This window comes from Erithacus rubecula, assembly GCF_903797595.1.
Source record: "Erithacus rubecula genome assembly, chromosome: 11".
NCBI lineage: Eukaryota > Metazoa > Chordata > Aves > Passeriformes > Muscicapidae > Erithacus > Erithacus rubecula.
This window is the reverse complement of record NC_136663.1, coordinates 1,400,825-1,413,989: the sequence shown is the minus strand read 5'-3', so window position 1 is coordinate 1,413,989 and position 13,165 is coordinate 1,400,825. Positions and strand designations below refer to the sequence as shown.

Below are 13,165 nucleotides of genomic sequence, written 5' to 3'. Positions count from 1 at the left end.
GTCATCACACATTTCACAGGGTGAGCTGAAAATTGGGAAATAGAATCCCAGAATCATTAAAGCTGGAAAAGATCTCCAACATCATCAAGCTCTATTAATAACTCCACGAGTAATTTTATGTACTGACATAAATCCAGGCTGTAAGTGTGCAACTTTGAGCAAACCTTTAAAACTACTAAGTACAAAATTCAAGTGTGAAAATAAAATGCTGCATTTAAGTTCATTCATCTCCCTGCAACACAAATTCTTCATAGAACAGAATTAACAATAAATTCTGTTTTCCACTCTAAATATCACCCCCAGCTACTCAAGGAAGGTGTCAGTGAGGAGCATTCTTGTGTTTTGTCTCAGAGATGTTGAAAATGGTGAAATAAATGCTGTTGGGATCACTTTGGAGGTGTGCCCAGAGCAGTGGCACTGCAGGGCTGTCCCCAGAGGGATTTCTGTCCTCAGAGCTCAGCATCCCCAGCTCCTGCAAAAGGGCACAGAGGGGGATGCAGTCAGCAGGACATGGAAATTTGCTTCCTCTCTGAGGGGCCACTGTCACCTGGCAGAGAGGGGTGCCTGGGAGACAATGCTGAGGAATTTTGGTGAGAAACCCTCTCCTGTCCTCACTTGATTTCAAACATCCCTGAGCCATCACCCCCTGGCTGTGCAAATATTTAATGTCTTCTCCAAACATTGTGCAACCAAACACCTTCCAAGTTATTGTGCTGTTGCAACCCTCATTTCCCAGGAACAGGCACTGAATCTTTTTAATTTAATTACAGAATCAGTGTCAAAAAGTCACCTTTACAAGGGGGGGTTTTTATTGCTTTCAGGTAAGTAAATGTTAGCCTCAAACAAATGAAAGTTTTGTGGGGTGAGGGGTTGTGTCTCCACATCCATGATCTGCCTCAGAGGTTTCATTTCACATTCCCATCTTTTAGGGATGTGCCCAAACATCTCTGGAGAGGCAGAACTGCTGCAAGAGCTGTCCAACAACCAGCTGAGCTCCCCTGTGACAGCCATCAAGCACTGCAAAAAGCAAATATTGCCCTCCCAGCTCAGCTCCAAAGGGCTGCTTTAATTGCTGTTTGTTTAGAAACAGGCCTGAGCATGATCCCACATGCATTTGTTACAGTTTCACGAGGTGATTCCAGGTAATTAACAGGGATTATTTACTGCCCCTGTTTATTCCAGGCTCTGGGTGTGAGGATCTTCCTGGGATTTGTTTGCTGGGAAGGTTTCTCTGTTCCATAGCAGCTCCAGAATGAAAAGGAAAGGATCCAAAAGGAGTTTGCCAAATGTTCTGTGTCTCTGTCCAACGACAGAATCCCAGTGATCCTCTGCAGTGATTGACTCCCTGTTTATAATCCATGTCCTTTCACTTTCCTGGGATTAGATCATGGCAGACTGATTTCAATTTCCTTGCAAAACAACATTTGGGGAAGTGCAGTCAGAGGATCCTGTAAATGCTCACATGCTTGGGAGTTTCTGTGCTTCCCTGTTTCACTGGGTTCACAAGGGGTTAGTTCTGCCTGGGAATGTCTGACACTGCAAAAACATTGATTTGATACAGTAAAAGTAAGTACAAATATTTCTTTAAAAAAAAAAATCCTATCCATGATTTAGAAAGAATCAGGAGCCTTCAAACCCAAATTTTCATGGAAAAAGTGAGCCACTTTAAATCAATACTCATATTTTATTCCTATAGGTAAGGTCAGCCCAGCAATGCATTAAAAGGTGAGCCATCCTTGGTTTACCCAGCAAAATATTTGGAGACTAATTAAAAAGAAATTCTTGGGATTGAGAATAAATCCCAAATCAGTTAAAATCAAGCAACAGAACTTGTTCTTAATTACAGCAAGATGGTGAAGTTAAAAGTGGAAAAGTTGCACAACCAAATGAAGTGAATTTTGTCCAAATTCTCTGTATTAAATTACAGCCAGCTGGTAATGATTGTGAGCCAGTGAGGTCTGGTGCATACAGGGGATATAGAAATCACCTCCAAATATGAAACTAATTAGGAATAATTGGCCTCTAAACAAGCACTTGATGTATGAAAAAGGAAAATGCAAACCTCAGAATGATTTTTAGAGCCACTGGCTGAACCAATCCTCGTTTCCAGTTCCAAAGGGTCCAAGTCAGCTGTGACACAAGGGTGGTGCAAATCACACCGAGGAGTTTCCCAGAATGTCCTGGCTCCTGAAGGGGAACAGAGAAGGGGAGAGGGACAGAAGCTCTGAGGTGGAACTGACACCAGCAGGGTCCTCTTGGGGTGGAGCAAATTATGTGGGATGAGAGGGGAAAATACTGGAAAGGACAAAAGCTCCCTGCACCACATTCCAATTCACCAGAAAATACAGAATAATGGGATTAGGGAATGGTTTGGGTTGGAAAGGACCTTAAACCCCTCCAGCCCCACTCCTGCCAGGGCAGGGACACCTCCCACTGCCCCAGGCTGCTCCAGTCCCAGTGTCCAACTGGACACTGCCAGGGATCCAGGGACAGCCTGGGAATTCCATCCCAGCCCCTCCCAGCCAGGAATCCCTTCCCAATGTCCCACCCATCCCTGCTCTCTGGCAGTGAGAAGCCATTCCCTGTGTCCTGTCCCCCCATCCCTTGTCAATAGTTCCCCCTTATTCTTTATTGTAGCCCCTTCAAACGAGGTCATCCCAAAGCCTCTCCAGGCTGAGCAATCCCAGTTGTCCAGCCTCTCCTCCCAGCAGCTGCTCCATCCCTCTGACCGTGCTGGTGCCTGCAGTGGCTGCATCCCTTCAGGTCAGCTCATTCAGCTCTGACACTGCAGAGCTCCACCTCACCCTCACCAAGCAACCTCGGCTCTTGGAAGATGCACTTCCAGCTTTTAAGGGTCTAAAACTCTCAGAGCTTAAAATAAATACATTTCCTAAATGTTGTGGAAGCACAAAACCTCCTGCTTGTGCACATTTACAAACATCTCCCGGCCTTGACCTGGATCTGTTCAGCAGCTGAGCTTTTGGGTTTTTTCCAAGTCAAATTGTTTTGTAAATTCAGATCAACAGCAAATTCCAGCAGCGAAATGCAGGGACCTGTCCTGGGATGGTCCTGCTTTGTCGCCGGGGTTCAGAGCCCTGGTCACACCGATTCTGGGTTATTCCCAGCCTCCTGCTCGCCCTCGGGAGGAAGGACACTGCCCTGGGGCTGGGACAGCAGGAAAAGGAGGAGAACGCCAGGGAAAGGAAATGAATCCGAAGTCAGGGATGGGGGCAGCGCTCAGGGCTCGGCTTTTGGTGACAAAGCCGCGTTTAGAGGCTTTCACCTCTTTTTAAGAAACTCCCCCATCCAAGGCACCGAAGCTGAGAGTGAGAAATCCCTGCTCAGGGTGGGTTTCACCCCTTCCCCGAGCAGCAGAGAGTGAATCCCCTGCTCAGGGTGGGTTTCACTCCTTCCCGAGCAGCAGAGAGTGAAATCCCTGCTCAGGGTGGGTTTCACCCCTTCCCGAGCAGCAGAGAGTGTGAAATCCCTGCTCAGGGTGGGTTTCACTCCTTCCCCGAGCAGCAGAGTGTGAGAAATCCCTGCTCAGGGTGGGTTTCACTCCTTCCCGAGCAGCAGAGAGTGAGAAATCCCTGCTCAGGGTGGGTTTCACCCCTTCCCCGAGCAGCAGAGAGTGTGAATCCCCTGCTCAGGGTGGGTTTCACTCCTTCCCGAGCAGCAGAGTGTGAATCCCCTGCTCAGGGTGGGTTTCACTCCTTCCCCAGCAGCAGAGAGTGTGAAATCCCTGCTCAGGGTGGGTTTCACTCCTTCTCCGAGCAGCAGAAGCTGCTTCCTCCCAGCCCACCCCACCCTGCCCACACCCAAATTCCCTCCCCGGCCATCCCTGCTCGCCTTTCCAAGGATCTCACGGACTCATCCCAGAGCCAGGGAAGGGCAGGAGGGGACAGCAGGGGACAGCAGGGGACAGCAGGGCACAGCTGGCACTGCCCAACCCCCCCGTGCCAGCACAGGGCAATCAGCCTGGGCATTTCAGTAGGAAAGAGACATCAGCGCTGTCACCACGAGAAAATGTTAGCTTCTTCCTGAAAAATATTGGAGACAAACCTGACACGTGTCTCAGTAAGGAGAAAATGATTTTTCAGCTAACCTTGACACCAAGCAGGGACACCTTCCACTTGCTCCAAGCCCCCTCCAGCCCAGCCTGTGTGAAATGTGAATGTAGAGATACAAACTGTTAATTACAGAGTCTATTTCAGGAGGGAAAAAAAAAAAAAAAAAAAAAAAAATCAACAAATTCAGGGAAATTAGCTGGGTGGTATAAAAAACTAATAAAGAATGGTATTATACCTTTGCTGTAATAATTCATTCCCTCACTTAGGAATGCCTCTGAAATACTGAATTTTCAGTTCTGTGAAAAAGCATTCCAGTAATAAAAAGAGACTTAAAGCTCCACAGGAGACAGTTTGAGTCCTTAACCAGAGTTTTGATTTCGCTTTGATTTACTTCTCTGAGGTCCCAGCCCAGAAACCTGCCCCAATACTCATGCAGAGCACAAAAACAGATTCCCAGCTGCACACACAAACCTCTGTCTGCTTGGAAGTCAATAGAGCAGGTCATTAAAAATCAACTTTTTTAACACAGGAAGTGCTGCAGCCTTTTACATTTTACCACATTCAGTCTCTCCAAAAGAGATGCTTCCAGGAGGAGCAAGGCAACAAGCCCACATATCCCAAAAATCATTTTAAGGGAATCTGGCTGCTTTCTCTGTTGATTTTCTTCATGTTACTAAGACATGATTGTACTGGTTCCAAAAACTTCACTGAGATTTATTCCAGAGGTGAATGCTTCTTCTGCATTATATTTGGGATATTTTAGCTGTGTCCCAGGCAGAGGCTCTGGGGTTTGGGAGGTGTTGAGTTGTGGTAACTCTGAGAAGGAGCTAACTGTGTTTTTCCAACCATTACCTGTGTTTGCTGTGGTCTGTGTCAGGATTACACATCTGGCTCCAGCTGCAGACAAATCCTGTCACCCTCAATGTCCCTGGTTCCCCTCAGATCCCCCAGTTCTGCTCGAGTTCCAGCAGCTTTCAAGTCCCTCTGGCTCCCACCCCACTCGAGTATCCCCAGTCCCCCTTGAGCCCCCCTCAAACTCCTCTGCTCCCTTCGATTCTCCTTAAAACCCCTCCAAAGTCCCCCGGGCTGCATGTCGAGTCCTCAGTCCCCCCCAAATCCTCCTGGTTCCTCTCAAACCCCGGTTCCCATCAAGTGCCCCTGGCTCCTCTCAGTTCCTGACACCCCTCAAAAGCCTCAAACCCCCTCGGCTCCCCTCAATACCTGGGTCCCTCTCAAGTCCCCCCAGCATTTTCAAGCCTCCGGGTCCCCATAACGTCCTGGCTCCCCCTCATCCCCCCGGTCCCCCTCATCCCCCCCGGCTCCCCTCAGTCCCCCCGGCTCCCCTCATCCCCCCGGTTCCCCTCATCCCCCGGCCGCGGGGGCTCGGGGCTGGGAGGGCTGAGCTGAGGGCAGGGAGTCGCTCCGGGCCGGGCCGGGCGCTGCCAGCGGGCGGAGGGCGGGCGGGAGCGGCGGGCCGGGCCCCGCTATTTGTAGGGCGGCGGGGCCGAGCCCGCCCCAGTGCCGCCGCTGCCCGCACCATGCCGGGGCTCCGTGCCCTGCCGGGGCTCCGTGCCCTGCCGGGGCTGCGCTCCTCGCTGCCCGCCCTGCTGCTGCTGCTGCTGGCGTTCCCCCGCGGCTGCCCCGCGCTGCAGCCCGGCAGCCGCTCGGCCGCGGCGGCGGCGCGGGTGGCCCTGCAGTACCGCAACTTCCAGGCGGGATCCCCCGGCGGGCTCAGGGCGCTCGGGCACGTCCTCAAGGCTACGCTGAAGGTAAGCGGGGAGCCGGCGGGGTGTGAAGGGACGCTGGGAAGGTGTAATTAACAGTAATTATCACATTAGTGGTGTTATATGGAGCTGAGTTTAGAGCGTTCCCACGCGGGGCTCTCCGGGCGCCTGCCGGCGGCCGTCGGAGCCGCTGCCCCATCCTCGGGGACAGCCGGGATCACTGTCCCTATTCCCTCAGGGACACCTGGATCTCCTCGGGACCATGGCTGTCCTCAGGGACCTCTGTCCCCCCTCCCTCAGGGACCCTGGATCTCCTCAGGGACCATGGCTGTCCTCAGGGACCGCTGTCCCTATTCCCTCAGGGACCCTGGATCTCCTCAGGAACCATGGCTGTCCCCCCTCCTTTAGGGACCCTGGATCTCCTCAGGAACCATGGCTGTCCCCCCTCCTTTAGGGACCCTGGCTCTCCTCAGGAACCATGGCTGTCCCCCCTCCTTTAGGGACCCTGGATCTCCTCAGGAACCATGGCTGTCCCCCCTCCTTTAGGGACACCCGGCTCCCCTCAGGCACCGCTGTCCTCTGCCCCTCCTCAGGAGCTGCTGCCCCGCAATCCCTTCTTCATACCACGAACTTAATCTAAAGATGATGCAGTTCCCATCAGAAAATAAATATACCTTAATCTTCCACAAATCCCATGGAATTGAGGGGACAGGAGTCCCAGAGAGGAGTCTGCCCATCACGGGGATGCCTGAGGTGGTGCTCGGGTTCAGCCCTTCTCCTCCTCCAGGTTTGGGGTTTTCTTACATCTTATTCAATTTTTCTGAAAGTACAGGATCAGGCAAACACTTCTGGGGAATGTTTGTCCCGGGCTGTAGATCCTGGAAGGAAAACATCACCTTCCTGCAGAGCCGAGGGATGGGATTGAAACCCTGCCCTGTGTGTGCTGCTGGGCAGCCCTGAGAGCAAGGATTGATTGTTCTGAATTCCCAAAACAAATTCTGGATTTTCCTGGGCAGCTCCTGAGAGCAAGGATTGATTGTTCTGAATTCCCAAAACAAATTCTGGATTTTCCTGGGCAGCTCCTGAGAGCAAGGATTGATTGTTCTGAATTCCCAAAACAAATTCTGGATTTTCCTGGGCAGCTCCTGAGAGCAAGGGCTGCTCATTCTGAATTTCCAGAACAAATTCTGGATTTTCCTGGGCAGCTCCTGAGAGCAAGGGATGCTTTTTCTGAATTCCCAGTTTGAGGTGCCAAAGGCAGCACTGGATTCCACTGGATCCTTTCCAGGATCTGGAGATCTTCCACCACTTCTCCTGTGCAACTCCTAAAAATGAGTCAGAGGGTGCAGTGTTAAATCTTCCCCTTTCAAAAAAAGATATTCCAAACCAAGAAATACCTAGAGTGCATCAATTAATGCAGCCCTTGTGTTACAGAGATCCCTGGTTGTTGAGCATGGAAATGCTCCTGGGATATTCAAGTTTTCCTGTGAAATTCAAGTTTTCTTACAAACACCTAGGACAGAAATCCTCTGTGTTATTTTACACTCTCCAAAACTGCTCCTTCTGTATTTCCTGGGCACTTTGCATATGTCTACATGTAAATATTTCCATATATAAACACCTGTTCCTGGCTGAAGAATAAGTGAATATTTGTGGGGAGAGAAAAAGGGGTTTTCCACCCTCTCTCAGCCACCTGTCTCCTGATACAGGAAGGAAAATATTTGGCTCATTATAGAGAAGTGAAATTGCTCCTTATTTCCTCAGTGCTGGGTGCTGTGAGCTCCCTGGAACTACTCTCTGCAGATCATTTCCCTTCTGTTTTTGCACAATCTGTGAAAACAAGAGGAGAAATGCACCAAAAGTGGGCACTTCCTTCTTTCCTGTCCTCCCCTGGAAAAAAATGAAAAGAATTTCCTGGAAGGAATTTGCTGTATTACATGAAGGCAAGGGCAGAAATGTTTGGATTGGGTTTTTTTTTTAAGGTTTGTCTGGTTTTAAATTATTTTTGAAAGTGGGCTATTTTCCTATTACTCTAATACTGGATCTCATCAAATCAGGATAATTTTTTGGTAGAGTTTAATAATGATTTAATATTAATTTGATTAGCCCAAGAGCTGGTGAAACTGGTAATTGGAAACAGGACTGGGGAAGTCTCTTAGATGGGAAAGATCTTTCAAGTTCAGGTAAAATGAGACTTTCTTTCCTGGCAATAAAACACCAAACCTGGAATAATCCTTACCTTGCTGTTGGATGCAGATGATTTTTGTTGTTCCTTTTTTTTTCCTTGACTGAGGATCTTCTAGGAAACAGCAGCTCCTGGAGGTGTCCTGCACTTTAAAATGCACTTTTGATAATTAAACATTGATTTGTGGCAGCTGAAGATCCCAGAATTTAAAGGGAAGATTTTGGGAGCAGTTTCCCATCCCAAGCTGTCATGGAAATCCTAATTTAGGAGTAGGGAGGTGAAGGGGAAAGGGAAAAACCAGATGACCTTGTGCAACATGGCTTAAATTGGACTGGAAAAATGCCATTTTTAAATTTCCACATGGACATTGGCACACAAACAGTGCAACACCACAGCTCTGCTCCCTAATATTGGAAGTCAATAAAAAATGTTCTGTTGATTTCCAACAGGTGGGAAAGGCAGAACCCATGGCAGGAGCAGCTCTGACTCCTTTTCCCTTTCTGTGCCTTGGGGAGTGAGGGAAGTGCAAACTGATTTAAACTGATTTAAACTGATTCCCTGAGGACCTGAAATTGCTGTTTCTGACTAAAAATCTGTCAGGAAAGTTGCAGTAATTTGGAGCCCAGCAGTAAAAGAATCCAGTGACCCAGATATCGAGTGGAAAAATGAATTACTCACTTGTTTTCTTCTCTTTTTTGGACACTTTTATCTTTGGCTGCTTCCCTGGGGGTTGCCAGACATCCCTGAGCTCTGCTCAGCTCACACTCTGGGATTGGGTAACAGCATTTTGGGATGAGAGTGGGGAAAAAACAGTGCAAATAAGAATTTTCCTTCAGGACTACAAAGAGTTTTGTACAATTATTCAGTGCCCAGCAGAGCTTCTCCCTTGTCCCTGGTGAGCTCAGGAAGCCTCAGGTGTTCATAGCAGAATAAATCTTTGTTTTGGCATCATTTGAAAGCTGTGCAGGCAGCAGCAGGAGGGTGGTGACACCTCCTGGCAGTACTGTGAGGGAATATCTGCTCCAAAAGCCCCAGAAACACAAAATTCTGTGCTCTTCTAAAAGTCCTGCTGGCTACTGCAGCTTCTCTCACCTGCAGGACTGATGATGTACAGGAGTCCCTGTGAAAATCCCCAAATTTAATCAGATTAAGGGTGTTGTAAACCACAGCAGTAGCACCTCTTGGGTGGCTTTACAGCCTTGAGAATCTTTGACTTAAATGTGGTTATTGCACAAGGTGAGACCCTTTAAACTGAATTTCATTGCACTCACTCCTCCTTTGGTGATCCTGCATTTCACAAAGTGACTTTTCACTACTCTGCCCATGTCCCCTTTGAGGCAATACACAAAAAGGGCAGAGGGGAGGAGGAGGATGCAGAGAAGAAAGAAATTATTAAAAAGTCTGAGCTCATCCTTTGTTTCCTGCACCTCCTTCATGGTGAGATTTGGCTCCACACTGGATTTGCCTCATCCTAAAGCTCCAGGAGGGGATTTTATAAAAATAGAGGGACTAAAGCAATTTTTTACCTGCATTTTCCAGGCAGGCAGGTGCTGGGCTGAGGATCTGCTGTGGGTATGAAACTCCACTCACCTTATACCATTGAAAACTTCCTGGAAAAAAAGTGTGCTGGGAACAGGAGGGCTCAGGGTTAGATAAATAACACACAAAGGTTTGTTTTGAGTCCTGAAATCAGCCAGAATTGTAACTAAAACCCAAGAAAAACTGTAATTTTGGCTCTAATTCCAGTGCTGGCTCCATCTTCTCTCTTCCAGAACATCCCAGAGGTTGGCCACAAGTATTACCTGCAGTTCAGCACTGAGGACTACAGGACTGGGGTGAGTTCCTGCTCTTCTCCTCACCTGGGCATTGAATCAGCTCCTCAGCAGCTCCAAAAATGGGACATTTGTGTCCTGAATGGATCTGCCACAATGGAAAGACCTTTCTGCTCCCCATTCTCCTGCTCCCCACAGCCCAAACTCCAGTCAGGAGTTGGCAGCTCCCTGTTCTTTCCACTCCCACCCCTCTCCACTCCCCCTGTCCCAGCTGTCAGCAGCATTTCACTGTGCTCTTCCTTCACACACATTTTGTGGAATTCAAATGATTTTCAGAACTTACTGTGAAGCCTTAAGATTATTTTTGTTTCAAGGTTGGCACAATGAAGGTCCCTGTTATCAATTAATGTTGTTTCTTGAGCTCTCACATGTTTCCAGGATGACTTAGAGCATTGTCATGTCCTGAAAGCAGGACAAGCATTAATTAAAACCATCTGTTAAATCCCTCTAGCTTTGTGGTTTTAACCTCTTTCCTGGAAAAAGAGAAAAATAAAATCCTTCTTGACAATTTCCTAACCCCTGAACAGCTTCATGCAAAGAGTGAGTTGCTGGTAAATAAAACCTTGATTAGAAATAACAGTTTGAAACTCTCCCTTGACAGGAAGATGCTGGGAACTGCCTGGCTACAGTGCTGTATCCAAAGAAAAAGTCTCCTCCTGTTGTCACCATCAGGTGCTCCCACACCAAAGACCAGAAGGAGATCCAGGAAGAGGACAACAGACTTTACCAAAGGATCAGACACCAAAACAAGCCAATAACTGGAAACAACATTCCAGGTATTCCAAATTCCATTTGATCTCCAGGGCATGAAGGACACAGCATTTGCAAACTCCCTGCTGCCAGAGCATCCCAGCTGCCCAGGGATTTTGGGAGCACAGAGCCCCTCTGGGTTCCCAGAGGCACTCAGCACATCTGGGAGGGTGGTTTGGGTTTAAAAGCAGCTCCACACCACTTCCAAGGGCAGTCAGTGCAGATTCCTCCAGGAATGGGTGCCCAAACCCACACACATTCACTGAGAATGGCCAACACAATTCTTCCATCCTGGAAAAATCCCATCTTTTCTCCCAGCTAGGTAAGGACTCCATTGTTGTGGGGTTTTGAGTGTCTCCCCTCCTCATGGGGCTGCCTCTGTCCCACTTCCCTGGAGCTGCAGGCTCAGCATCATTCCCCTCCCTCCTCCCTGTGACATGTCAGAGGGAAGAGCCCCATCCAGGCAAAACTCTCTGAGCTTCATCATTTCTCTGCTGCCCAGCCAGAATTAATATTATTTTCTCTTTCTCCTTGCCTTGCAGACAGCTATGGCAACATTGAGCCTGCCCTGGAGCCAGTGTGGGCTCTGGCTGTGGCTGGCAGCAGCTTCATCATGTGGGAAAAGTCCACGGAGACCTTGGGATACTTCCTGGCCCAAGTGAAGTCTGTGAGGCAGTGGGTGAGTGGGGCAGGGGCAGCAGAGCCCTGCTCTGGGGGGCACTGCCCACCCCCAGGGCTGCTCCTCAGCTAGCAGCACTCTCTGCAGGAGAGGGGCAGATAATTGTCAGGTTTAATTGGGTTAAATTCAGTTCATTAGCACCTGGCTGCAGAGCCACACAGCTCTTGGTGTCCTCAGACATTCCATGCAGGAAATGCTCCCAATTCCATCCTTCCACAGTCAAACCCCTTCTCACTGCAGCCACAGGGCCCTGCTCACCTCCCTCCCTCCCTCAGCTCCAGTAAATCACAGCAGGAATTTCAACACTAACTAATAATTCCTTTCTGTTTTTTTACACCTGCCCAGATCAGGAAAGATGATTTGGTTGAGTTTGACTGCACTGTTCTACTGCATGAAATGCCAACCCAGGTAAGTGCAGGTGAAGAGCCCTCCTGGCAGCAGTGACCTGCTCCAGGTGATAAATGTGTCCATCCCTTCTGCAGGAAATCAGTGCAGGTGAAGAGCCCTCCTGGCAGCAGCAGTGACCTGCTCCAGGTGATAAATGTGTCCATCCCTTCTGCAGGAAATCAGTGCAGGTGAAGAGCCCTCCTGGCAGCAGCAGTGACCTGCTCCAGGTGATAAATGTGTCCATCCCTTCTGCAGGAAATCGTCTCCTGCCACATGCGGCTGACGTGGCTCCCGGGGCGCCCCCTGAAGGTCAAACACGCCTGTGCAGCCCAGAGCCAGGGCGGGGAGGAGGGATCGGGGGCGGAGGCTGGATCGGCTGCTGTGCCTGCGGCTGAAAAAGGAGCAGTTCTTTAAGTGAAATCCTCGGTTTTGTGGATATGGATGCGGTCAGTAAATCCTCGTGCTGCCAGTCCTGGAGCTGGGATCATCCTTCCGTGCAAGTCAGTGGCTGGGAGTGGTTTCACTGATCTGCTCTGTGCCAAAATTCATTCCTGTCACTTCTTCAACTGCAAGATTCAAGTTCTGCAGCTCTGCCTCAACCCTCTGCTACTCCATATATACACAGATGAACATACAGCAGTTGATTTGGTGTCACTGATTAACTGTTACTTACGAGTTTGTAAACAAAATTAATATATTTGGATAAAAATCGTGAGCAAAGTGTTAATCTGTCACTAGGAAAGATCTGCCTGCTAATTTTTTGTCATGTTTTGGGCTAGAATCCTGCTGATTTTTAACTCACATCTCCAATAAACCAAATGCCATCACTCAGGGTCGAGGCTGGGTTTTCTTTCTGCTGCTGTGGAGCCCAAATTTCCAAATTTTTGTCACCTGAAGCCCAGACACACCTGCAGAGCCAGGGGGGCTCCCTGAGGGTGAATCCCCATGTTTGGGAACAGCTGCTGTGTTATTCCTGTCCCTCCACACTCATGGCTTTGTCCTTGGCCACCAGATTCCCCAGCTGGCTTCCAGCAGCTCCATCACTGTCCCACCTCTGCTCACTGGGATTGTGCCAGACTGGCCCAAACTCACCTTTTCCCCCTGAGCCAGCTTGGTGGCAGGATAAATAAATAAATCCTTCCCAAGAACACCAAGTGCAGAGGAACAGGCTCTGGGGTGGCTGCTGTTTAACTTGGGGTGGTTTTCACAATCCTTGAGCTGTAATTGGAAACAACAACTCAAGGATTTCACACAGCAGCTTTCCCTGGATGTTTTTAGGCTGGGTGATGTCACCTTCCCAAATTCCAGCATTTTACACAAGTCTGATTTCCTGACTGAAGCTTTTCCCTCAGCACCCAATAAACTCAGGGCAGCAGCATTCCCCACCCTCCTGCTGGGAGAACATTTCTCAGCACCAGAAAAACTCCAACATTCCTTAAAGAAGCTGGTGATTAAATTTTTTTTTAAATTAAGCCAAGAAAATAGGATGGATTTGGCACTTGGGTGTTTTGCTTTTGCCTTACCTTCTTTTTGCCACC

The 13,165-nt window shown here is 49.0% G+C and overlaps 1 protein-coding gene and 1 long non-coding RNA gene across 2 annotated transcripts; one reads left to right on the top strand and one right to left on the bottom strand.

Annotated features, from left to right (window-relative positions):
• Positions 1–1,857: 1,857 nt before the first annotated feature.
• Positions 1,858–4,842, bottom strand: LOC306806425. Its single transcript, XR_013775468.1, has 3 exons — positions 4,306–4,842; positions 4,106–4,159; positions 1,858–2,187 (listed from the first exon to the last, which is right to left on the bottom strand). It is a non-coding gene; the product is annotated as an uncharacterized lncRNA (long non-coding RNA).
• Positions 4,843–5,581: 739 nt separating this feature from the next.
• RARRES1 (retinoic acid receptor responder 1) lies at positions 5,582–12,454 on the top strand. The gene is made up of 6 exons (XM_079315161.1): positions 5,582–5,839; positions 9,752–9,814; positions 10,413–10,587; positions 11,104–11,240; positions 11,586–11,648; positions 11,883–12,454. Exons 1-6 carry the CDS (start codon positions 5,609–5,611, stop codon positions 12,039–12,041), a joined length of 828 nt encoding a protein of 275 aa, XP_079171287.1. The 5' UTR covers positions 5,582–5,608; the 3' UTR covers positions 12,042–12,454.
• Positions 12,455–13,165: the final 711 nt, after the last annotated feature.

Bases quoted from the DNA above. Each gene is read 5' to 3' on its own strand.
- RARRES1 (XM_079315161.1), top strand. From the start codon at position 5,609: ATGCCGGGGCTCCGTGCCCTGCCGGGGCTCCGTGCCCTGCCGGGGCTG. The intron at 9,815-10,412 runs GTGAGTTCCTGC...CTCCCTTGACAG, and splicing joins CTGAGGACTACAGGACTGGG to GAAGATGCTGGGAACTGCCT. The intron at 11,241-11,585 runs GTGAGTGGGGCA...ACACCTGCCCAG, and splicing joins TGAAGTCTGTGAGGCAGTGG to ATCAGGAAAGATGATTTGGT.